The sequence below is a fragment of the Mesoplodon bidens genome (genome assembly GCF_964165515.1).
Source record: "Mesoplodon bidens genome assembly, chromosome: 2".
NCBI lineage: Eukaryota > Metazoa > Chordata > Mammalia > Artiodactyla > Ziphiidae > Mesoplodon > Mesoplodon bidens.
The window spans coordinates 185,693,811-185,719,054 of record NC_138177.1 but is presented as its reverse complement, the minus strand read 5'-3'; the positions used below and the strand labels follow the sequence as shown (position 1 = coordinate 185,719,054).

The 25,244-nt window shown below is 56.0% G+C and overlaps 1 protein-coding gene across 1 annotated transcript; it reads right to left on the bottom strand.

Annotated features, from left to right (window-relative positions):
• Positions 1-1,554: 1,554 nt before the first annotated feature.
• On the bottom strand, positions 1,555-24,279 carry TTC34 (tetratricopeptide repeat domain 34; the record flags this gene model as incomplete). Its single annotated transcript, XM_081224572.1, has 8 exons — positions 1,555-3,746; positions 6,376-6,586; positions 7,371-7,645; positions 11,613-11,779; positions 12,653-12,857; positions 13,111-13,336; positions 14,970-15,816; positions 23,499-24,279. The coding sequence occupies 8 exons, from the start codon at positions 24,277-24,279 to the stop codon at positions 3,219-3,221; spliced, it is 3,240 nt and encodes a 1,079-aa protein (XP_081080698.1). The 3' UTR covers positions 1,555-3,218.
• Between the last annotated feature and the right edge of the window lie 965 nt (positions 24,280-25,244).

Genomic DNA, 25,244 nt, shown 5'->3' with positions numbered 1-25,244 from the left:
AATTCATTGACACTGAGAAACCTGAGGATTATGTGTGGGGATTGGGTCTAGGGGTGTCAGACCACAGTGGAGGGAGCCCAGCACTGGGCTGGGTTGGCTCCATTCATATGGGCGCACCTGCCAAAAATTATGGATTTGTGTGTTGGCTCATGGCAGCTGTGGGTAGTGACTCTATCTGGACTTAATGGTGGTCTGTAGCTAATGAAGCTGAGATGCCAGAACCTCCCTTGTGTGCCAGAGGAAGGAACCCAAAGGCACAGGGAGATGACATGTTGGAGTGGACTTATCACACGTGACCCATGACCCCGCTACAGACCCAGGAAGGGTCGTGGGACTTACTTTCTCCTTAGGCCTATTTCTGTGATAAACTATATGAACCCCTTTCCTAAGTTTGAACCATCCTTGCATTCCCGTGTACGTTGCTTGTGGTGTGTTATTCTTTTAACGTGCTGCTGGATTCAGGTTTGTTGGTATTTCATTTAGGGTTTCTGAACTGGAAATCTCTACATGAAATTGGTTTGTGGCTTTCATTTGATTGAGATCATGCTTTCTTCAAAAAAGAACTTGGAAGGGAACTATATTCACTATCTTGTAATAAACTATAATGGAAAAGAATTGAAAGAAAAGAACACAGATATATACATATATATGTATAACTGAATCACTTTGCTGTACACCAGGCACTAACACAATATTGTAAATCAACTCTACTTCGATAGAAAAAAAAATAACTTGGAAGCTTTTCTTCTTTTTCTTGGCTATGAAGGAGTTTAAAGCAATTACGAGCTGACTGTTCTTTAAAGGCCGGCAGATCTTCCCTGACACCATCTGGAACTGGAGCTGCTTCGGGGAAATCTCCCTAACAACCTTCTGTTTCCCTCCACGGTAATTGTCCTGTGTAATTTTTACGTCTACTCTGGAGTTAGTTTAGTGAAGTAATGTTTTCCTAGGAACCTATACATTTCATCCAGGCCTTCAAATTTATTTGCACAGAACTGAGAAAAGTAATGCCTTATGATTCTTTAAATTTCCTGTTATTTTGTCCTTATTACTTTAAAAAAAATTTGTCTTTGTGCTTTTTCCATCTTTCTAGATTAAGTCAGCTACTGGTTCATCTATTTGATTTTTGAAGAATTGTATTTTGGATTTCTGAGTTCTTCCATTTTTCTATTCCTAATTCATTAATTTCTGCTCCTATTGTTACTGATTCCTACCTGCTGATTTTCTCTATTTTATTGTCTTTTTTTAACTTCTCAAGATGAGGATATGCTTCATATTCGTTGGTCAGTTATATACTCAGGGTGTGAACTTCCCTCTGGACACTGTATCCCTTAGGGGCTTCCCTGGACTGTTTTTGTCACAATTATTTTTTCCAATATTCTGCAATTCCAGATTTGATTCCCTGTTGGATCCAAGAGGTGTTTCACCTGCAGGGAGTTTTAAAAAATTAATTTATAGCTTTATTGCCTTGAGGGTAGGTAATGCTCTATATACCACATCATAAACATTTTCTTGGTAACCTGAAATGTGATTTTGAGAAAACAAGGTGCAGTATCTGCTCTGGGGGAAGAGTCTGATTTACATCAGACCCACCCGGTCATTCCGCTATGGAGGCCGTCCGGCGCCCACTAGTCCTTGTCCTCTGAGCGCCACAACAGGAGGCTGGGACAATGGTCTCACGTGTACCTGCAGATGTGAGAACGACCCCCTGCCCAGGTGGAGGTGGGTCGACTCGGGACGAGTCGGGGCAGGGCAGGCTTGGCCCGTGGAGCTGGGAGGATGAGCCCCTCTCTGTAGGTTCCGTAGGCCTGTCTTCTGTTGAAGCTGCCCAGAGAGCCGGGAGCTTGGGAGTGGTCCCCAGACATCCCAGCTAACTTGACTGTGACCATCTGTGAATCTTTGGACCTTTCCAGCCTCAGCTTTCAGAACAGGATGAGCTTACTTCAGCCTCCAGGGAGAAAAAGAAAACAGTAACACATGTGAAAAGCTTCTGGGAGATGCGCTCGGTGGTGAGGGGCTTGACAGCAGTTAGCTCCACCTTCCCAGCTTCTGCCCTGGAGGAGGGGGGAGAGGAAGCCGCGGTCTGAGAGGCCCACTTGTGAGCAGTCCTGGCGCCCAGCAGGGGCAGGTGATGAGGCCAGGCGGCCAGGCTGCAGACAGAGGGCCGCCCTCTGTGCCTTCTGTTGGGACACATCCAGGCCCGGCTTCTCAGCCTCCAGCTCAGCAGTGAGCAGCCGGGGGTGGGAGGCACGTCGGGGGCTCCGCAAAGAGCATCAGGTCCTGGAGAGCTGTGGCGAGTCGGGCACCCACAGGCTCAGCGCGGGGATCTCTGGCCTCGAGGGGACGGACGAGGGCAGGACGTCTTGGGGGGAGGACAGCACGGGCGAACGCACCCCCTGGACCCGATGGCCCGTCCAGCAGTTGAGTTCAGGAACAGGAGAGAAAACCTGCGCAACTCAGACCCGGCTTCTTTGAAACCCCCGGTGATGGGACAAGGGTGGGCTTCTCCGCTCCCTCCAGGAGAGGTTTTCCCAGCAAACTGTGGTGGGCGGGGGTGGCTCAGTTTAATCCATGTAGAAGCGCCCTGACATCAGGCAGCTTTGCCGGAGACCTGCTGAGTAGACGCCTGGCTGCTCTGCTCATCAGGGGACCCTCGGGGGGCGGAGGGTTCTGCACAGCAGGTGGGGGAGGAGGCACTGGGTTCCCTGGAGAACAACCTTGCTGAAAGCGTGGGTTTGGGGCCCAGCTTGGGAGTTTTGTCCTTCAGGGGGCCCAGGCCCTGCAGGAGGCTGGCCCGAACGTCAGACCAGGGTCAAGGGCTGCTTCACACCTGGAGAAGGGCTCCCTGGGCTGGCACCGTCTCCCCAGGGCCACGAGGGGCCGGCCTGAACCCCATCCAACCTGCAGGTCCCAAGCCAGGGACAGGACTGGGGCTGCTCTCTGAGGCCCGAGCCCCATGTGTGGGCCAAGAGGGCCACAGCTTTGGGGACCAGGTTGCTGTTGAGGGGAGGGTGTCTGAGCCCCCTGGGATGGTGACTCAGGCAAGTGGGGAGCTCTCCGCTCTGCTTCCCGAGGCTGGTTGTCACCAACCCACCCCAGGACTGGGAGGAGGGGGACGGTGGGTGAGCACCTCCCCGATCTGGGGGCGGGGTGCACCCCAGGGTCCGAGAAATGCTAACGACAGGGTGGCCCCACGGCTGGGCCTGGGGAGCGCTGGGTCAGTGGAGCCGGCAGCCCGAGGATGCCTCCCTCCGGATTCTCGCCTTCAGTCTCTTCAGGCCGCTGTGCTCTGGGTCCACCAGGAGGCCGCCCTCGGCTGCCGTCCAGGCCTCTGTGTAGCGCTGCTCGTCCAGGCAGTGCTGTGCCCTGCACAGGAGCGCGTGCGCAGTCGGGGCCCGGCCTGGCCGCTGCCACAGGTTGCTCTGGGCTAAGGCGGGCGCCAGCCTGAGGGCCTGGATAAAGGCCCTGGCAGCCCCGGCCTCATCCCCCAGGCTCAGAAGCAGGCGGCCCTGGGAGCAGAAGTCCTCCGCCCGTGCCTGGAGGTCACCGTCCCCTGAACCCTCTCGGAGCACATGGTCCAGGTCCCCGAGTGCCCGGCCAAACTCCCGTAGCTCTGCTAGGCAGGCAGCCCGCCGGCGCAGATGACAGGCGCTACTGCCACCCGCCAGGACGGCCAGTGAGCAGTAGCCCAGCGCCTGGCCGGGCTGCCCTGAGTTCATGAGGGTGTCAGCTTCCTGGGCTGCGGCCTGCAGAGAGAGGACGGAGGGAGGGAGGTCAGGTCAACCCAGAACACTGAAGGCCCCTTACGGGCTGGCCGCTGCTTGTTCCCCAGGCAGAAGCTGCCCGCTCCCTCTGGAAGGGGTGTTGGGTGACCTCTTACCTGGGTGACCTCCCCTTCCCTCCGCTCTTCCCAGCCTCCCGCCCTGCCCACCCTCCCGAGGCCGCCCTGGCTCCGAGGACAGAAGCAAACACCGCCTCCGCTCAGCCTGCTCCCCGGGTCAGAAAAGCAGGGTCTGCTTTGCGCTACTGTGCTTCTCACTTTGCTAACCAACGAGCTGCTCCCGCAGGCCCTGTGGAGCCAGAGTCAAGGCCAGGGAGACACTCTCCGGGCGCCCCCTGCACTGCCAGCATGACCCAGGGGCTGGGGTTGCGTTTGCTCCCCAGGGACGGGCAGAGCGGTGCGTCCAGGAGGCTGTGGTGGCCTCAGCCTCAGCCTCGCTGGATGCTGCAGGGCCAGGCCAGAGATCAGAGGGCGCTGTCCGCCCGAGCACTTCTCTCCCTGGGGACTGCTGGATTGAGTGCACTGCTGCCCCCCTCTGGATGGCGCAGCCCCGAGGGCCGATGCCTCTCCTCTGCCCCCCAGGCTCACTCTTCTTTTCTGAGTGTGACTGAAGCCCACTCTCCAAACCTGCCAAAATGCCTTACCTCTTCCGCCGAACTGGCCCGGATAAATCCGCCGGCCTCATTCGTCCCCTCCCGCTCCCAAGAGCCCACAGTGGCCCCCCACGGACTGAACGGGCACATTCCAGACCCTCCCTCTTCCATGCAGCCAGGTGCTAGCAACGCCCCCACTCCCCTCCTGTCCCCAGGAGAGCACAGGGCACCCAGCACCCGGCGGGGTGAACGCGTGGTCCTGTCTTCCCACCAGCCCGACCGCGCACACAGGCTGGCGGGAGGCCGGAGCCCGGGCTGGAGCCAGTTTGGCCCTGCTGTGCGACGCGGACCGGCGACCCGTCCTTGCCGTGCAGCGCCCTCCCCACGGGCTCTGCGTGGTCCTCCCGGAGCTGGGGAGAAGCGTGGAGCCACCGGCCGCACAGCCATACTATCGCCGGAAACGGGGCGCCACTACTTCCGTCTCACTTCCGGGTCGGCCCTCGTCGCCCGGCCACGGCCCGACGTCGAGCGAATTCTCGCGACACCGAATCTGGGCTCCCGGCGGCCCTGCCTAGTGCTCTCCTCCGGGCCCAGGCCGTCGTTTGAACTCGGAGACAGAACCCTGCCCAGACCCGCCTTGTGAACTGAGAGACGCTCACCTAGCTCCCCGCTCCCAGCTTAGAGCCCCCCCCCCCCGCCACCTCAAGGCTCTGAGACCCCAGCCAGGCCCCCTCCTCCGACATCCCCGGGCTCCGCGGCCGCTCCTCTGAGTTCTAGGCCTTGTTAACACGCTCCTTGGCCCCCTCAGCCCTACGAGGGCTGTCCCCGCCTGCATGACCCATTGCTCGCTTCACTGCTTCCGTCCCTAATGCTCATTTAGCCAACTCCCCTATTGACCCCCTCGTTGACACACCTAGTGCGGTTTTAGTTTTCCTGAAGGACCCTGAGTGATGGAGCCCGTGGAAGCATAAGGAGGTGAAATACTTGCCCCAGGCCGCTTAGGGGTTTGATTCACCGGCTGATGCTTTTGGTCCCGCCCCACTCCAACCTGCTGGTCCCTTCACCGCCCACCCCCTCCAAAAAAAAAAAAAAAAAAGAAATTCGGCCACTGCAGGGAAATCCACTCTGCAGCTTCCACTCCCCCAGCCCTGCCTCTCCGGCTCCTGCCTCCAGCAAGTGAAGGGAATAAGGTGGCCAGAGCAGGATGGAGGACACCCTTCCCTCTGCCCCCCACCCCGAGCCCCTCCTCCTGCACTCCACACCGGCTGCATTTTGCCCACCTGTTTCCTGAACACTCTGAGATCTTTCCTGCCTCCAGGCTTTTGCCTTGGCCTACCTGTCGCCACCGTGGTCTCACCTCCAGGGCCGCCTCGCACCCCCGCTGCCCTGTCTTAGGGTCTTCCTTACACTTTCACCCTCTGAAGTGAACTCCCCTCCCCGCAAACGGTCCACCCCCTAAGTTGCCAGGGCCACAGTGCGGGCAGTGGCTCCACCCAAGGCCTGGTGGAAGGTGCTCTTTGTTCTTGTCCAATGAGCAGTGGAACAATCATCCACCCAAAGGGGCAGCAGCCCCGCCCAACATCCCTTCAGGGTCCCTCTCAGCGCACGAGGGGCAGGAGCTGGCCCGCCGCCCACGCGCTCACTGGGAGGGACACGCCTCTCCTGGCCTGACCTGGGGATTGGGGTGGGCTTCCAACGAGGGCCAGGTGTTCCTGCCTGGCTCAGTCTGGCTCTGAGGATGGGGTCCCCTCCCTCTCCCTGACCCTGAGTCAGCTGTGGCTCGTACGCCTCATGTAAAGAAGCCCTGAGGTCTCTGGGGGTGTCAGGGCTTGAGCTGGCCAGATCCGGGTGCCTCCCGCTTGAACCTCCATCCCACCCCGTGTCCAGGTGAGATCAGGCGCACGGGGAGTTCAGCATACCCGGAGCCCCGGGCCTGGGGGCCTCCCACCCGAGGTGCTGGAGAGGGGCTGGGCTGGGGCCTCCGCGGGGTGCTGTGCCCACCTGGGCGAGGCTCTGCCTCTCCGAGGCCTCCAGGAGATGCAGCAGGAAGCCGAGGTCCTGGGCGTCTGTCTCTGCCAGACGCTGCAGGTCCTGTGTGGCAGCTGGCACGTCACCCTTCTTGAGCCGGAGCAGGCCACGCCGGGCCCGGGCCGCCTCTGATGCAGGGGCCAGGTGCAGGGCTTTTTGCAGGCGGGCGCCGGCCTTCTCAAAGCTGCCTGTCAGGGATTGGGGAAGGACAGTCAGGGTGGAGCTGGGGCAGAGGGGCCACTGGGAAGCCCAGTTCAGCGTTTCTGGGTGCTGGCTCTGGGAGTGGCTGGCTGATGGAGGGGCTCTCAGCACCAGCAGGAAGGAGCAGGGAACAGAGGGGCACGGTGACACCATGTCGCTCACACGGACTCACCTGATGACCCAGCCCCTTGACCTGGGGGCAGTCACTACACTCTTGGACCCCCAGGTGGAGTAACAGGACGCTAAGCCCCCTCACCATGGTCACTGCAGGGACCTGCCTTCTCTCCTGAGCAGGGCTGCATCGGATGAGAGCAGCCCCGGAGGCCCTGAAGGCCTTGGTGGGGGCATCTCACAGGCTTGCAAGTGATGATGACAGGCCTGTGAAACGCAGGCTGCAGAGAGGTCTCCCTTTCAAATTAGTGCTGAAATATTTTCAAGGTTTTGCAGGGAAGACCGACATATGTGGGCCTGAGACAATCTCACCTAGAACAGGGCACTCAATAAACACCTGCTGAATCAATGCACGAGTTAATGAGGGGCCTGAGCATCTGGGCCTTTTACGACACCCCCAAATCACTCCTTTGTCTCACCTCCCAGTGGGCAAAGCCACACGGAGGACCCATACGGGGACCAGGTCCTGGGATTCAGGGTGGAAGTGACCTTACAAGCCATTGAGTCCTGAGTCTCTTTCTCCCATTTTACAGAAAAGGATCCAGGGGTGGGAAGAACAGGGACAGACGCCCACGTCCTGCATGTCTGGCTGACACATACCCACTGCAGCCAGCACGTCTGCCAGGAGTATGTGCCAGCTGGGCTGCCCGGCCTCGATTTCGATCAGTGCTTCCCCCGCGGCCAGGAGGCTCTGGGTGTCCTCGTTGCTCAGGCGGGCCCCTGTGCCTGGCAGCTGGATCAGGAGGGCCCGGCAGCGGGATGAGAGGCCCTGCGTGATGAGGGCCTGGACCTCTGGCTTCAGAGAGCGGATCTCAGGGACCGCCGTTCTTGGGCTGAGCTTCAGAGCCGAGAGGATGTCGTCCACAGCCTCCTGCAAGGGGTGGAGGGCAGGGTGGGCGGCAGAAGTGGTCCCAGCTGGGTATCTGCTGTGTTCCTGTTGGTGCCGGGTGTTGGCGATACCGGAACGGGCAGATGGCCCAGCTCCTGCCCTCCCACCGTGGGGTGGGAGTGGGGGTCAGCCAACATGAGGGCCCGTATGGTGAGCATTCAAGGAGGGCGTGGTGAAACTGAGGCAAGCGTATCAGAGTTCTGGACGGGGGAAAAGGTCTGGAACCCCAGAAGGGCCACACTGATAAAGAACCCGCTATGGCACAGAGGTGGGCTTGGGCTGGTACCAGAAGGGCCATGGGCCAGGGGCTGAGTCTGCAGCTTGGAGTAGTGGGGGAGGAGTCTAGAGGCCCTGACAGTGCTGTGGACGCACACAAGGCCGGGGCGGGGGGGAGGCTGGGCCCCTTTAGGAGAGCCTTGACCCTGGTGAGTCATTTGCATCTGACCTCTGACCTGGCCAACATGGAGTCATCTTCAGGTCCACCCTCCTGTTGGTTTTCTAGGTGTCTTTTGTTTTGTTTTGTTTTCTTCCTCCCTTTTGGGCTAACTAAATAGTTTTAGTATTTTATTTTAGTTCCTCCATTGGCCTTTTAACTCTGCCTCTCTAACATTTTTTGGCCGTTGTCCTATAAGGTGACAATACGTACCTTTATTTTTTATTGTTTGGCCCTGCTGTGTGGCATGTGGGATCTTAATTCCCTGACCAGGGATCAAACCCGTGCCTCCTGCAGTGGAAGCGTGGAGTCTTAACCCCTGGACTGCTGGGGAAGTCCCCAAACTATGCATCTTTAAAGACACCATTCCATTGTCTTCTGGCTTCCATTGTTTCTATGACAAGTCAGTCATGTTTTCATACTGCTGTATGTAATGTTTCTTTTTCCCACTGGCTGCCTTGACTATGTTCTCTTTATCTTTGGTTTTCAGAAATTTGATCAAGGTGTGCCTAGGTGTGGTTCTTTTTGTGTTTATTATCTTGGGATTTATTGAGCTTCTTGGAAAAATTTCTGCATTTCTTCAAATACATATACATATACATATACATATATACATACATGCATATATTTTTGCCCCATTCTTTCTCCTCTGGGACTATAGTTATACGTATACTGGACTGCTTGGAATCATCCCAGAGGTCATTGAAGCTCTCTTCATTAAAAAAAATCCTTTTCCCCCTCTGTTCTTCAGATAGGATAATTTGTATTGGTCCATCCTCAGTTTTACTAACCATTTCTTTGGCAGTTTCCAACCAGCTGTTAAGCACATCTGGTAAATTTAAAATTTTAGATATACTTTTCAGCTCCAGAATTTCCACTTGATTCTTCTCTATAGTTTCCATTTCTCTGCTAGGATTCCCCATCTGTTCACTCATTATGAAAAAATTTTCCTTGAAGTTCTTCACATGTTTACAATCACTGTTTTAACATCCTTGTATGCTAATTCCAGCATCTGAGCCATCTTGAGGTGGCTGTTCAAGATCGACATCTGTTTCTATTGAGCACTTAGTTTCCTTATTATTGGTCACATTTCCTGGTTCTCTGTGTGTCTAGCAGTTTTTGATTTGGGGCTGGACATTGTGGATGGTACCTTGTAGAGAGTCTGGACGATGTCACCCTCTCATAAAGGAGGTTGTGTTTTATTCTGGTGGGTCATTTTGGTTCTGCTAGACTTGGTTTTGTTCCTTGTGAGGGCAGGTCCATTTCAGTTTTGAACTTAGTCCTAAGATATGACCTTTACTTAGGGTGTGGCCTCAGCTAAGTGCCCAAGGTATTCAGAAAGGTCTCTGCTCTGGCAGGGTCAGAATTCCAACATCTCCTGCCACGGGTGAGCTCTGCTGTGCCCCTGCATGTGCAGCCCAGACTCAAGACAAGAACCACTTGGAATCCCATGAAGACTTCTCTGCACAGCCCCATGTTCTCCATTGCCTTTCCTTGCAAATTCCAGCTACTGCAGCAGTCTGGAACCCCAGTCTCTGCCTCCTCAGCTCAGCAAGCTGACTGCCCCACCTCCTTGTGCAGTAACAGGAAAGCCTCCCCAGGCAGAAAGGTTATCATGGGGCTCCCCTTGGACTCCCCTTGTGTGGCTTCCCTTTCCTCCGGGATGGCAGTTCTCCACTGCCTGTTGTTCAGGGCCTGAAGACAGTTGTCATGTATTTTATCCAGATATTTTGTTTTCAGCAGCCCAATACCAGTTACCCTCTCCTAGCCAGCACTGGAAGTTTGCCTAGATCCTTTTTTTTTTTTGCGGTACGCGGGCCTCTCACTGTTGTGGCCTCTCCCGTTGCGGAGCACAGGCTCCGGACGCGCAGGCTCAGCGGCCATGGCTCACGGGCCCAGCCGCTCCACGGCATGTGGGATCTTCCCAGACCAGGGCACGAACCCGCGTCCCCTGCATTGGCGGGTGGACTCTCAAGCACTGAGCCACCAGGGAAGCCCTGCCCAGATACTTTTAAAGTCCAGGGATGGGGTTGTCCTGGAGCAGGTGTGTGGGGGATGAAGGTCTTGGGAGACAGAGCCCTTAGATGGGTGGATGGAAAGACGGTCCTCTCCGATCCTTCCTACACTATGACCGGGGCCCCACGTGACCCTGGTGCTGGCCAGTGGTAAACCCGATCAGCTTGGAAAGTCCAATTCTGTGCTGGCTCATGGAGACTCCAGCTGCCACATATGGAGCCCTCATTAGGGACCAGGCACCACGCTGAGTATCTGACAGCTGCACTGAATAAGCAACCCCCTCAAGGCTGAGCATTGATGGCCTTGAACAAGCACCCCCCCTCCTTATTTTACTGATGTTGAAACAAGGCTCAGAGATGTTACAGGACTTGCTCAGAAAGTTAGAGGTGGGGGAGCAGGGTTCTGGATTCTGGACCCCGGCAGGCTGGCTCAGAGCTCCTCTCTTGGTGAAGTGCCAGAGGGTGTGTGGGTGCTTGGCCTCAGCCCATCTCCAGGAGGAGGAAGTTCATGGGTGTGACGATGTGGGGGTGCCCCTGCTCCCTCATGCTGATGCACAGACATCCAGGCTGACTTTCCCTGCCACATGCCCTGCTGCCCTGGACACAGCGGCAGGAGGGATCCTTCTGAGGCACCTCTTGGAGGAGTTGCTGGCATGTCGAGATCACCCCGGGGTGGGTTTCCAAGGGGTCCACCTCCTGCAGTAGGGCCCTCCTGGCTGAATCCCGGCTCTGTTTAATGGGCTCGTCCCTGAGAACTACAGGTGCTCCCAAGCACAAGTGTGTGCCCAGCTGGAACAGAAATCAGGCTGCCAGTGCCCTTGGGGGAAACACAGACACCCTGACAGGCAGAAGCACCATCTTGAGACGCTGTCATCCCAGTGGCATCTTGGATCATTTTACCTTGTCTCCTAAGACTCCAACCCTTAAGAAATTCAGAAACCTGGCAGGGAGGATACCTCTGGGCTGTACTTTGGCCCAGCGCAGCAGCAGGGCAGGCAGACAATCGATTTCAGTTATTCACCAACGACATTGCTCTTGGCTGCAGAGTGCCCTTGTCCAGGGCTGTTTGTTTGTGGCTGCACGTCTTCCCTTTGGAAAGTACCTGCCCTGGGCCTGCAATGGACCGCTTCCCACCCCTGCCCCTGCACGCTGACCACCCAAATCCACAGGCCCTGTGTAGACAGCTCAGAGTGGCACCCAAGGGGGCAGCGGAGGTCTCATTACTGTAAGGTGGGGGGCCCCCGCTTTGCACATCAATCCATGCTGACTGAAGCGGGGGTGGGGCACAGGGACTCTGCAGATGGAAGGGAAAGACCCCCCCAAACCGGGGATGTGATGGTGAGGCTCCCGGGAGCCCCAGTACAGGCGGGGTTTTGATGGATGACTGACGCTCAGATGGCCTGGCCCTGCTTCCAATCTCCGGGGGCTCTGAGAAGGAGGGCAGCGCCTACCCTGGGCACCCCCACTTGCCCAGCGCCAGGCGGGGAGGGTGGGCCTGTACCTTCTGCTGGTCCAGGGCCAGGAGCAAGAGCGCCCGTCCGCACAGCGCCTGCACGTTCCTCGGCTCAGCCCTTAGCACGGAGGTGAAGTCGAACATGGCCGTCTTCTTCTGGCCCAGGAACCCGTAACAGCGGGCGCGGGCAAGCAGGGACTCACTTGCCTGACTCCCTGGAGGAAGGGGGTGTGGCGTCAGGATGTAACCTCGGCTGGGCACGGCCAGGTTCAGTGTGTCTGCCCTCATCCAGGAGTTACTGCACTTGTCCTGGTGCTCCAAGGGGCAGGGGGAGGGGGTGCAGCAGCTTTGGGGTCACCTAGGGAGCTCACAAACTGCTGGGCACGACAACACACCAGGGAACAGCAGTCTGGATTGATCCGGGGGCCCTGGCTGAGGGACATGGGGAGCTCAGCCAGGAGGGGTGGCACCTGGGAGGGTTGGTGGACAGTCCGAGGGGGCTTCTGAGAGGAGGGGGCACTGCAGCTGCATCTGAAGTGAGGCCAGGGGAGGGGCAGGGGTGGGGGGAAGGGTCCACGGGGCAGGTCACAGAATGGCTGCAGCCGTGAAGGTGCCAGGCTGAGAAGGCTCAACTCTTTGACCCTCCTGCGCCTAGGGCAGGGCGCGGTGGGTGGGCTGGGCGAGCGCGGAGACCAGGCGGACACGCACAGAGCTGCCCCTGCTATTCCGAAGAACGGCTTCGGGGGGTGGGGCCCTCATCCCCCACGGATGGAGGGAGAGGGGTTGAGCTGGGAGAAGGGCCTCAGCTGAGTCTGGCCCTGCCACCCTCGGGGCCCTGCGTGTGCGCGATGATGGCCCAGGATTCAGGAGAGGGTCCCAGCTCAGGTCCCAGCTGGTTGGGCCCTCTCCTAGGCCTTAGTGCGCTCGCTGCAGTGAGTGGCCCGGGAGCACGCCATACCCCTGAGCCAAGCACATGCTCAGACTCCCTGGTGCCTGACCACACCCCCTCCCCGCATGGCAGAGGCTCCCCTTGCCCTCGGGCACCTGGCGCAGTGTGGGGGACCCGGGGGAACGAGGGCGGCTCCTACCTGCAGCAAAGATGGCCAGAGAGAGGTAGGTGATGGCCTCCCTGGTGTGGGCCCTGCCCTCAGCGCCGCCCAGTTGTGCCTGCAGGATGGACAGGGCCCTCGCGTGGCAGTGGCCCTGCAGCAGCTGGCGGTCCTCGTGGCGGAAGACGTCCAGGGTGGGCTGGAGGCAGGCTGTGTCTCCAGACTGGACCACCTTCTTCACCAGCTGCAGGGGCATGGGCGTCACCACTGGTCCTCCCTGTGCCCCAGCCCAGACCAGTCCACCCCCATCCTCCGTGCAGCGGTGTGTGGCTCAGAGATGCAGCCCGCAAGGGCGAGGCTCGCGGGGGGCGTGGCCCATGGGGGCAAGGACTGCGGGTTGCCAGAGCTGAGCACAGGGAAAACTGGGTCGGGAGTTGTGGGTCCCGCTCTGGGCTGAGCGTCAGGAGCCGGTGGGGGGCCCACCGGGGCCCCCTCACCTGGCTGGCATCATAGGAGAAGCCCCTCCGGAGCTGCAGCAGGGCCAGCCGCACAAGCACAGGGGCAGCCTGAGGCCTTCGGGAGAGGGCCACCAGCAGGGCCTTGTGGGCGTCGTCCAGGCGTCCCAGGCGGTACAGGGCATCGGCCGCCAGGAGGCGCGAAGCCTCATCCTCCGTGTCCAGCTCCATGAGGAGCGTGGCCAGCTGGTACACGCCACGGGCGTCCCTGTGGAGAGAGCAGCTGGGAGAGGGCTGACCCCTTCCCTACACCCCTTTCACCTACCCAGGGAGGCAGGCTGCACGCAAATCCTACCCCTGCACCTGGTCCAGGCAGCGCCCCTCCCGCTGGGCCTCAGAGACCAGGTTCCTGCTGGAAGGACCCTCGTGCCGTCCCCAGAGCGCACGGCTGCCCTTTCCGACATACAGCCCTTGGCCCTCACCACCCCCTTCTCCCCCACCCCGTAGGGCGGGCATTTTACAGATGAGAAATCGAGGCTGTATGCTGACCCCCAGCCAACGCTGCCTTAGCTTTCTTTTCTGCAAAAACAGGATAAAAATGTTGGCCTTGCAGGGCTCAGGGGTGCTGTAGGCAGAGCTGGATAACACCCAGGCTGCACTTGGAACGATCCTGGTGCCCTCTTGGGAATGAGAAGGAGCTCCCACTGGTAAAGGGGCCAGAGCCTCAAATTTGACAGTTCCCAGAGAGAAAAGATATAAAGGGCCCCAAATCTCTTACAAGAAAGTTCCTCCTCAGCATCAAATCAAAGCAATGCAAATTAAGGAACTAGGGGGCTGAGGAAGCCTGCGTGCGTGCCTGTGCGTGCGTGGAGGGGCGAGGGGGCTGACGTCAAACATGCCCCCCCGCACCAGGGGCCCCTCAGCTTAGTGCTTTTAGCTTTTTGCTAAAATACCTTCCTGCCACCTCCCAGCTACCAGAGAAATGCAAGTCAAAACAGCTGCAGGGGCCTTCCCTGGTGGCGCAGTGGTTGAGAGTCCGCCTGCCGATGCAGGGGACACGGGTTCATGCCCCGGTCTGGGAGGATCCCGCATGCCGTGGAGCGGCTGGGCCCGTGAGCCATGGCTGCTGAGCCTGCGCGTCCGGAGCCTGTGCTCCGCAACGGGAGAGGCCACAACAGTGAGAGGCCCGCGTACCGCAAAAAAAAACAAAAGCAAAAACAAAACAAAACAGCTGCAGGTTCACCCACTGGGCTGGCAAAGAATTTTGTGAAAGGAGCATGAGGGCTGGAGCGTGTGGACTGATGGGCAGGTGGGCAGCTCCAAAGTCAAGGGCCTCACGGGGGCTGTGTTCTCTGACCCAGGAGCTCCACCTCTGTCTCTATCTGTAGTGCAGAACATTGCAAAGGCTAGAGATGACCCAGGATGCGTTATAACTAAGAGCGGACATACTGGAGTGCCCGCAGGATGGATGGCACGTTCACGGGATGAGCTACGGGGCTGTCCAAGAAGTGGGACCAAAGAAGCGTTCATGATCCAGGGAGTAAAAAAGGTGGGAAGTATTTGCACATAGAGCACAAATTCAGTTTTGTGGACTCTATATGCACAGGGAGAAACAACAAGGAAAAGTAACAGTGGGATGACAGGTAAGTTCTATTTTTTCATTCCCATTTTTGTGTTTCTAATTTTCTTTGACAACTAAGTCCATAATGCATCCTGCCCTTTGGGACCAAGGGTCCTAAGGTCTGGGCCCCGGCGCTAAATCTGCCACCAAAGCTTTAAGGAAATCACCTAGCAGCTCCCTGCCTCAGTTTACTGTAAAGTAGTAGGAAACACACCGCGACTAACTTGGAGGAGACCAGACTGAAGCAGCAGCCCCAGGCGTGCACGGGTCTAGTTTTTACCCTTCCTGCGCAGCGTGGCTGTCGGTCTCCGCAACCTTGCTCCTGCGGCCCGGCCCGCTCTCGGATCCCGGCTCCGGCCTCCGCTGCAGCATCCTGCGGCCCTCCTCCCGCAGCACGGTCATTAGCAGCCCCCGCTGGTTCCAGGGCACGTAGGCCTTTGTGACAAGCAGAGCTTCCTCGGGCCGCAGGCGGCAGGCGGTGACATAGTCCAGCGCGCCCAGGAACGCACTGCCCGCCAGCACCCGCAGCAGCCCGCGGCCGCACAGGGCTCGCACGCAGCTACCAGGGTGCGGCGGCCCTAGCTCCACCACCGCCTGGAAGTCCTCCTGGGCGCGCCCCGCGTCGCCGGCGTGCAGCGCGCAGAAGCCGCGCAGCGCCAGCAGGGGCGCGCGGTCCCCGGCCTGGACCCGCGCACGGTCCCCGGTGCTCCAGGGCCGCAGCAAGCGCTCGCACAGAGCCCGAGCGCCTACCGCGTCCCCCTGCAGCAGCAGGCACTCGGCCAGCCGGGTGCCCAGTGCTGGGCGCGCCCCGGGCGGTGCCACGCGCCACAGGACCCGGAGCGCGCGGGTCACCGGGGCCAGCAGCTCGCGGCCCGAGTCCTCGCGGAGCTCGGGGCGGCTCCGCACGGTCTCCTGGAAGCGCGCGAAGCCTACGTCCGCGGCCTCCTGCACCTGCGCCCGCAGACGCTCCCGGTCCCCGGCCGAGAGCATGGCCTCTAACTGCCTCTGCGCTTCTGAGGGCCTCTCGCAGAAGGCCTCGTGCAGGTCCCGAAGGAGGTCCTGGGCCCCGCTGTCCAGGAGGAAGGTCGCGGCAGCGCGGGTGACCAGCAGGGTGGCCCGACGCTCACCTGGGGAGAGGACAGAGGTGTTGGTCCTGCCTGTTGGGCCACGTCCTCCAGGGGAGCCACCTGCAGACCCCAGCCCTCCAGTGCTGGGACCTTCTGAAGCGTCTCACGGCGATTCCCTTGAGTCTCCCAGAAGCCCAGGACATGGCACCGGAAGGATGAGTGCTGGCAGGAGGTCCTAAGCCCATCAGGGGCAGAGCAGGCTCAGAAGGGGGCAACCGGGGTGGGCCTCCCCAGTGCTGCTCGCCACATCGGTTCACAGCCAGCCCAGCCGCCCTGGACATTTCGTCACAACACCCCTGGCACTTTCAGTGATGGATTTTAGGGCTGAGTTCCCTCTTCTGAGAGCAACCCCACTCCACCCCTGCTCCCCCAGGTCAGAGCTGAGGTTCTGAGCCTGTGAGGTTTTAGGGGCCAGGTGTCACTGCAGCATCTTTGTTTCATGCCTTCTTTGGCTACAGTGGGATCCAGTGCTTCCCTCTTTGAAATGAGATCACCCCATCAGGTTCCAGAAGGAGGGATGATGCACCCAATGCCACTTAAAGAGTGGGGGACGTGGGGATTTACTGCATCTTGCCGTGCCTCAGTTTCCTTTTCTGCCTTATAGTGGGAACAAGGATGGTCTCCATTCACAGGCCTGCGAGGATTGAATGGATTAATGTGTGTCCAGGCCTGGAACCAGGACTGGTGGGTGGCGTCACTCAGTGAGCCTTCCCATCAGCAGCGGCCTCACCTCCACCGTCCCCATACTTTGTATCCGAGCAGCATAAATATGTGAATTGGGGCTTGTGTGAATGGAGGCTTGTGTGAATGGGGGCTTTCCGACTGGTAAAGAAAGCCAAGCCACCCCATCCCTGCCAGGCAGGTGCATGCCATTGAAAGAATCGCAGAAAACTCAGTGCTGGAAGGAGCTCAAGGTCATGGGTGCCCACTCTTATAGTATTATAGGTCAGGAAAGTGCTGCTGGGGAGGGGAGTTCTCAGGGCCCGGTGAGTCACAATGCTGGGGCACTGAACCTCCACTTCCATGCCTTTTGCACAGACTCCTTCAGATCTTCTCCTTATAACCTAACTCAATAGCCACAACAGTAATAATCATTTACGCTGAAACAGGAGGGGGCAAATAACCTTCACGTCTGCATGGAAGCAAAGTTGCTGCTGCCCTGCCCTGTTGCCATTGTGGGTAAGTGTCACAACACAGCACCTAGCCAAGTAAAAGAAGCATCTTGCACCCTGAGATCAACCAACCAACCAACAACAAGGTCACCCAGTCTACTCCTGGTGGCCAAATTTAAAGAAACTTTGAGACTTCCCTGTCATTTACTAAGTCCTGAAGAAAACACCTGTATCCCTGATGTTTGCAATAGTTCATGGATCCTAGGGAGTTGCAGCAGATGGAGAGCCCATGGGGCCTGGGGGGCCGGTTATTATTTACCCACATGGAAGTGTGTTCTCTGCACTGCTTCTGAGACTCCAGTTGCACACATTATACTTCCAGCTATTGTCTCATGGGTCACCAAGGTTCAGCTCATCTTCCCGCTGTTCTTCCTGTTGAGTACTTTCTACTGTATCTCAAGTTCACTGGCTCTTCTGCTGTCTCCAATGTGCTCTGAATTTTTCATTTCAGTTGTGTTTTTCAATTCTGGAATCTCCATTTGGTTCTTTTTTTTTTTTTATAGTTCCCACCTATCTACTGAGATTCCACAGCTGTTCATTCACTATGACCATATTTTCCTTTAGTCCTTGAATATATTTATAACAGTTCCTTTGAAGTCCTTAGTCTGCTAATTTCAGCCCTGGGATCACCTTGAGGTCAGTTTCTGTTGACTTCTTCTCCTGACTGTGGCTCACCTTTTATTTTCCTGTCTCTTTGCATGTCTAGTAATTTTTTAAATTGTACACTAGACATCTGGTTGATTCTTTGTAGAGACTCTGGGTTCAGTTGTGTTCCTCTGAAGAGAATTGAATTTTGTTTTAACAGGCAGTTAAATTGGCTAGGATCAAACTCCAAATTCTCTGTCTTCTTTATTGGACAGCAGCTGAAATCTCCATTTAGTTCTTGCAGCTTCCAGTTGTTGCTTTTTTAGGCCACCCAGTCTCTCCCATGTGTGTATAGTTCAGTGGTCAGCTGAGGATTTAAGTGCCTTTAATACACGGTTTTGGGGTCTTACCTCCCTTCCCCCTTGAATGTGGCTCTCTCTTTTTCAGGATTTCCCTTCTAACTTTACAGTCACTTTTCTCATTCCCAACTTCTGTCATATGATATCTCAAGCCAGTAAAATGGCAACTTTCTATCCTACATGGATAAAACATGGATTGAGGAGGCAAAAAGCTGCAAGCCTGCAAATCTTACCCTGTACACGCTTCATCTTTTAGGGGTCAGTCTCCAGTTTCTCCCTGCATTTGGCCACTGTTTGGTTGCCAAATATTTGCATTTTATATTTTGCCCCAATTTTATAATTATATGTGGAACACACAGTTTAGTCCAGCTACTTCACCGTTATTGAAAGCCAGAATCTTTTATTGTTAAATTTAAAAATTTTGAAAATCTGGCAGTGGGGGGATATAAAATGCTATAATGCTACCCCACTGTTGTTTTAATTTTCATTTTCCTGATTGCTGGTAAGGCTCATTTATTTAAAAAACCTTTCTTGCCAATCTGGTGGGTAGAAAGAGGTGTCTCATTGTTTTAATTTGCATTTGTATCATTACTATGATGTTGAATATTTTCTGCACGTTGTTTATTAGCCATCTGTGTTTTCTCTTTTGGGAAATGCATTTGCCAATTCTTGTCCTGGATTTTTTTTTCCTTATTGATATGTATGAATTCTTCAAATACTCTGGGTACTCATCTTTTGCCCACTGAATATTTTGCAAATATTTTCTTCTGTTGTGGATTCTCCTCTCATTTTCTATAGTTATGGGCAAAACAGAAGTTTAAAATTTTCAATTTAATCAAATGTATCAAATTTTGCTTTACAGTTTCCACTTTTTCTGTATCTTAAGAAGCCCAGCTGTACACAGAAGTCTTAAGATGTTCTCTCATATTTTCTCTTAGAAACTGTAAAACTTAGCTATTAACATGATTCACCTGGAATTTACTTGTTTTTGCATGGTTTGAGGTAGAGAATCAGCACCATGCATTGGATAATGGTCCTCTTTTCCCCATAGATTTGCAATGCACACTCTCACATATTAAGTTCCAGACAAATATAGGTCTATTTCTAACCTCTCTTATTGGTTTTATTAGTCTATCTATCTATCCCTTAAGTCAATATCCTTCTGTATTGATTAACATAACTTTGTATTAACTGGTAGAGAAAATCCTTATACCACCACCTTCTTCTCCATCTTCTCCCACTCCCCCTCCCCCTCCTCCTCTGCTTCTGCTCATTCTTCTTTGTCTTGTCTATTATTGGTCCTTTGCTCTTCTATTATAATATCAAGTGTTCCTATCAATGGACAGTGACTATCTCTCTGCTTATATACGTATAATTTATTCTCTTTTAATAAAGTTTTATAGTGTTCTCCATTAAGTCATATGACTCATTGAAATAAATTATTTTCTTTTGCTACAGTAAATGGTGTATTTTAAAACCATAAAGCTTGCTAACACATACATATGGAGACTTAAAAAAAAAAGGTTCTGAAGAACCTAGGGGCAGGACAGGAATAAAGACACAGACGTATAGAATGGACTTGAGGACGTGGGGAGTGGGAAGGGTAAGCTGGGACGAAGTGAGAGAGTGGCATGGACATATTTAGACTACCAAATGTAAAACAGATAGCTAGTGGGAAGCAGCCGCATAGCACAGGGAGATCAGCTCGGTGCTTTGTAACCACCTAAAGGGGTAGGTTAGGGAGGGTGGGAGGGAGACTCAAGAGGGAGGAGATATGGGGATATATGTATATGTAGAGCTGATTCACTTTGTTATACAGCAGAAACTGACACACCATTGTAAAGCAATTATACTCCAATAAAGATGTTAAAAAAAATCTAAAGAAACAAACAAAAAAAAACCACCCCCCAAAACCCCATAAAGTTTCTATTTGTTGCTGGTGTCTATAAACATAAATACTTTTTGTATCTCCTGTTAAATTCTATTCCTATATCTAATACATTTTTGTTGTTTCTGTTGGGGGTTCTACATAGCGAATTATATAGTCTGAAATAATGGTTGCTTTATCTCTTCCTTTCTAGTCTTACATTTTTTTCCCTCATTGTCTTGGCTAGCATCTCTAGAGCAATGATGGATAAATGGGGGGGTGGGCAGCCACCATGTTCTTGATTCTAAAATATCACATTAAGTATGATATTTTGGTAGGTTTTGACAGATTTTATCTTTTGCAATTAAGTAAGCTTTCTTCTATTCCTGGTTGTTTACATTTTGGAGATGTTAAATATTATAAAATACTTGTCCCTAATTTATTGTAATGATAATATATTCTTCTTTCTTCCATTAATGAATGTAGTAAATTGTGTTATTACAGAAACATAAAACTATAAGTCTTATATTATTTAACTCAGTTTTGGCTAAAGGATGCATCAAAAACCAATGCTTTGGGCTTCCCTGGTGGCACAGTGGTTAAGAATCCGCCTGCCAATGCAGGGGACACGGGTTCGAGCCCTGGTCCAGGAAGATCCCACATGCCATGGAGCAACTAAGCCTGTGTGCCACAATTACTGAAGCCCGCGCGCCTAGAGCCCGTACTCCGCGAGGAGAGAAGCCACCGCAATGAGAAGCCTGTGCACCGTAACCAAGAGTAGCCCCTGCTCGCCACAACTAGAGAAAGCCCACGCGCAGCAAAGAAGACCCAACACAGACAAAAAACAAACAAGCAAACAAACAAAAAAACCCAATGCTTTGACTCAGTATGCAGTTGTATCAGCTACTATTGCTGTGTAACAAGCTACCACAAAACTTAGTGACTTAAAACAACAACCATTTCTATTTGTCTGCGATTCTTCTTCAATTTGGGCTGAGCTGGCAGTTCTTCTGTTGGTCTTACTGGGGATCACTCCTGTGGCTAAGGCCACCTGGTGGCTCGACTGGGCAGGAGGGTGTAAGGTGGCCTCAGTCACATGTCTGGGGCCCTGCTGTTGGCCGTGGGCTGAGCCTCCCTCTCTGTGTGTGCCCTCGTGGTTCACTAGTTAGCTTCCTTGCAGGGCACTGGGAATACTGCAAGAGGATGGAGGTGGAGCCTGGCCTCCAGAACCACACGGCACCACGTCCACTATTTTCTGCTGGTCCCAGCAAATCTCAAGGCCAAGTGAACTCTGTCTCCGTGCTGGGTGGAGCTACAACCATGGCTCGGTCTCTCACCTACCCCAGTCGCTCTGAATGAGGAACCTTGAACGAACTGGAGATGGCTGCCCTGGGGACTTTCAGAGGATAAGCAGTCAGGGAACTGAGGCCCCTGGTGGACGTGAGTTAAAGCTACTCTTGTTCTGTATCTCGTCCTCATACACCGAGTGTCCTTGTATGTCCACGTACTGAGAAGGGCTGAGCATATTCCCAAATATGGAAGGTTTTGTTCGACGTTTCCAAGGACTTTGGATAAGTAACATGGAGATTAGAATGCATTTGTTATGGGAATCTACATGGGTAAAAAGTTTGCTACAGGAGAATTTATTTGTTCACATGGTAAGCCATGCTAGTGTGGGTGGGGATGATAAGGTGACTCCCAGTGACATTAGTGACTTTGTCCTAATTAATGCAGCGATCCATAGTGAAGGCTCGCCTGTCCGCTTCAGAGCCCAGGGGGAACAGACAAGCTTCCTGCAGTCTCTGGGGGTGGGGGTGGGGAGCAAAGTTTTTCTAGAACACTGTTCCTCAAGGCTGCAGCCCTTTGGGGATTCTGGATCTCTGTAGGGGCTTATTCAAGTGGAAGACCCCCTCCACCCAGGGGTTGCTGAACACCCCCAGCGCACAGGCCGCTGCATGTTTGTGCTTTGGGCACCAAGGGCCTCCTACTCAGGATTCTTTGTGACTCGAGCGTTCCTAGGTAATTTATAGCAGGAGAGTTGCAGCGTATCTGGTCTGGCATATTTCCAGAAAGAAATTGGCCCGCTCAGTTTTCAGTTCTGTCTGGCCCCCCTCTCACCCTGGGGTCACCAACAGCCTCGTGGGACACAGAGACACGTCCCGCCCTCCACGTGGTTATCTCGCAAACACCCTCGTCACTGCCCTGCAGGCTCCTGAGCTTCCGCCTTCTTCCTGTCCTCCTGTCCCCTTTGCTGGGTCCTCTTTTGGTGGAGAGCAGTGCGGTGGGCAGTTAGGAGCACCCGGGGGTCAAATTCCAGCTTCTGTGAACACCCTGTGTGCCCCTGGTGGCCCCACGGGCACGTGGGGATGTGCCTGCCCCCGCCTCCGCCTCCGAGGGTTGCTGTGTGGATGCAATGAAAATGCGTATGAAACCCGCACAATGGCTCCGCCCACTGAGCGCATGGCAGCCCCCCAGCGCCCCGCCTCTAGGTGTCCGGCTGCCCCACTCTCTCCCGTGCTCCCTCCCGATCTAGACCTTGACTTTAAATCCCTTCCTTGTGTGGGTGATCCCCAAACCCCTTCTTCAGACCAAGCCCCCACTCCTCTCATGAGCTGGCTCGTGTGTCCAGCTGCCTAATGACACGTCCACTTCAGGGACTCAAGGGACTCTTTTGGGGAGTGTTTAGCGGGTGAGAACATTTTCAGGGCTTGATACACAATTTCACTGAATCTGCACAGCAACCCTCCGAAGTGGGCGTGGCCACCCCCTTCACCTGCGCACGGGGAGGTGGAGAGGCGGCAGGGAGCCGGGAGTGTGGCGGCAGGCTGGCGAGTGGCTCCGGCGTGCTCCCAGCCACACGCCCCGCTGCCCCCGCCCCCGCCGTGAAGGAGGACCCAGCGAAGGGGCCTGGCAGGAGCGGCGTCTCAGACTGGGTGTGTCTCCAGCCCCTGATGCCCCCTTTCCCGTCCGCTCCTCCCCGGCCTCTGCAATCCAGGTGCTGAAGGCGAACTCTTAAAATCATTGCTGATCCTCCTCTATGCCCCCGTCCTCTCCCCATCATTACATCTGGCTACAGTCTTGTCGTTTCTGTCTCAGTGATAACTCAGACCTGGACCGCGTCCCAGCCTCCAGCAGGTTCTGTTCTCAGTCCGGCCCCCGTGGCACATTCTGCGCACAGCAGCCAGAGGAAACTTTAAAAATGCAAATCAGAGCACCTCACTCCACAGTTTAAAACCCTCCCATGGCTTCTTGCTGCCCTGAGGATAAAATCCAAAGTCTTTCAAGGCCAGGAGGGCTCAGCCACCGCTACTGTCTTTAGCATCTCCTGGCTCCCTCTGCCCCCATCGCCGGCCCCCGCCAGCCATTCTGGCTCCATTCAGTGGCAAGGAACCCCAAGTACTTTCTCACATTCTGTTTCTGCTATCTGGAATCCTTCAGTCTCAGCTCAAACAACACCTCCTCCAAGAAGCCTTCCCTGACCATGAGGCTAGAGCAGCACCTCTCATAGTCCATTTTTCAAAGCACAGGTTTTGTTTTGCTTCTTTTCTTGGTGCTACATAAGTTCAGGGGTCTTTCTGTTTTGTCACTGTGGTGTCCCCAGCCCCAGCACAACTCCCACCCCCGCCATAAGCAGGACTTAACCATGCAGTGAGAGCAACCTTTGCCCCGGCCCTTAGGGGGTGTGGAGGGCACGCCTACCTTGGGGTCTGCTGCCCGCTGAGGCGGCCTCCAGGGCTCGGCTGCAGGCTGCCTGGCAGTCCTCATACCTGCCACCTTGGAGCAGGGCTTCAGGCGACGGGGTGTTGCTCCAGGTGCCCACAGGGTCCAGGGCTGCCAGGAGTCTCCGGCAGTCGGTCTCCTGCTGGCTGGCACTGTCCCCAGCCTCCTGGCATCCCGAGATGTAGTCCTGGAGGGTGCTGACCAGAGCGGAGAGGTAGGGCTGCTGGTGGGTGTGAACGAAGGCCACCATCCGGTCGGCGCTAGCTGCAAAGGCCTGGAGGTAGTCGGCCACCCCGGCGTCCACCTGTGTCCTGGACAGGAGCCAGGCCAGGGCACGGGTCAGCCGCAGCTCCAGACTTTGCTGGGAGTGAGCGTCCAGCAGGGCCCCGCAGCGCTGCACCACCTCCCCGTGGTACCCGTGGGCCAGCAGGCCCGCCAGGGAGTGCAGGGCTGCAGCTGGGTGGTCGGGGCAGAGGGTGGCCAGGAAGGCACGGGCCAGGGTCCCCGTCAGAGAGACCACCGCCATGCCGTCCCAGTGGATGGCCGGGATCTGGCTGTCACCTCGGCACCAGGCCTCCAGCGTGGCCACCACGGGGGACTCCCGAGCCCCGGCCAGGGCAGCTCGGACACTCCGCACGGCCGAGGGGGCGTGGCAGCTGAAGGCAGCCAGGTAGAAGGCGGTGGCCAGTGGTGTCTCCCCCTGGGCCAGGTGCCGGTCCCCCTGCCAGCAGAGGCAGGCTGCGAGCTCCTGGGCCAACATCACGCCCACGCCTCAGATGGGCCCATGTCCGGTCCTCACAGCACCTGGAGGGGGGAGCGTGGTTAGTGCGTGGGTGGCCGGCAGCCAGCCTGTCCTATGGCCCCCCAGCCCTGCTCCAGCGAGGCCTCCTGCCCCTCCCCATGGAGACCCCAGGGTCAGCACAGAGCCCCCGAGTGAAGGCAGGGTGAATTCAACCATTAAGGGGCATTGGGGGTGCCTGCCTTGCAGGCGTCTCCATGGGGCTGGGGCACGCCTCCCAAGCCAGGCCCCCAGCCGGCTCTTTGCCTCTAGGCCTCAGCTTCCTCTTCTGCAGAATGGGCCCGCTCAGCAATGGGCCCTCTGTGGACATCTGACCCCGGAGGATCCACGCAGGGAGGAGTTGGGTGGCCCTCACTCCACCTGTTGCGCCTCCCTGCACAGAGCCCCTCAGGAAGGCGGACCCCCTCCCATCAATCCAGCTCACACAGGCCTTCTCGACTGCTTCTCAGGGCTCTAAGTTTCTATTGTTCACCCAACCTCAGGACCACAGCCGTGGGCACCTCCTGCACGGGGGCAATGCGGGGGGGGGGGCGGCGGGTGCTGGGGTGGTGAGGGGCACCTGGCCGGCTCTTGGGTGGCAGTGGGGAGCCACGATGGCCCAGGCCGGAGGGTCAGGTCTTGAGGTCAGTTCAGGACCAGCCCTGTCTTGTGCCTCTCCCCGTCCCCAAACCTTCTGACCTGAAGAACGAATTGCTCATGCCCCTTTCTCTCCTGGATCCCAAAGTGCCTGCAAACAAGACCCCCACCAAGTGTATGCTCTCCGACACACACTGAGACACACACACGCGTGTGCACACACACGCACGCGCTCACACGCATGTGCACACACAGGCGCCCCCCAATGTGCAAACGCGCTCACACTCGCCTGTGCTCCGAGGCCGTGCGGGGCGCGCGGGGAAGGGAAAGGCTCGAGCCACCACACCTGC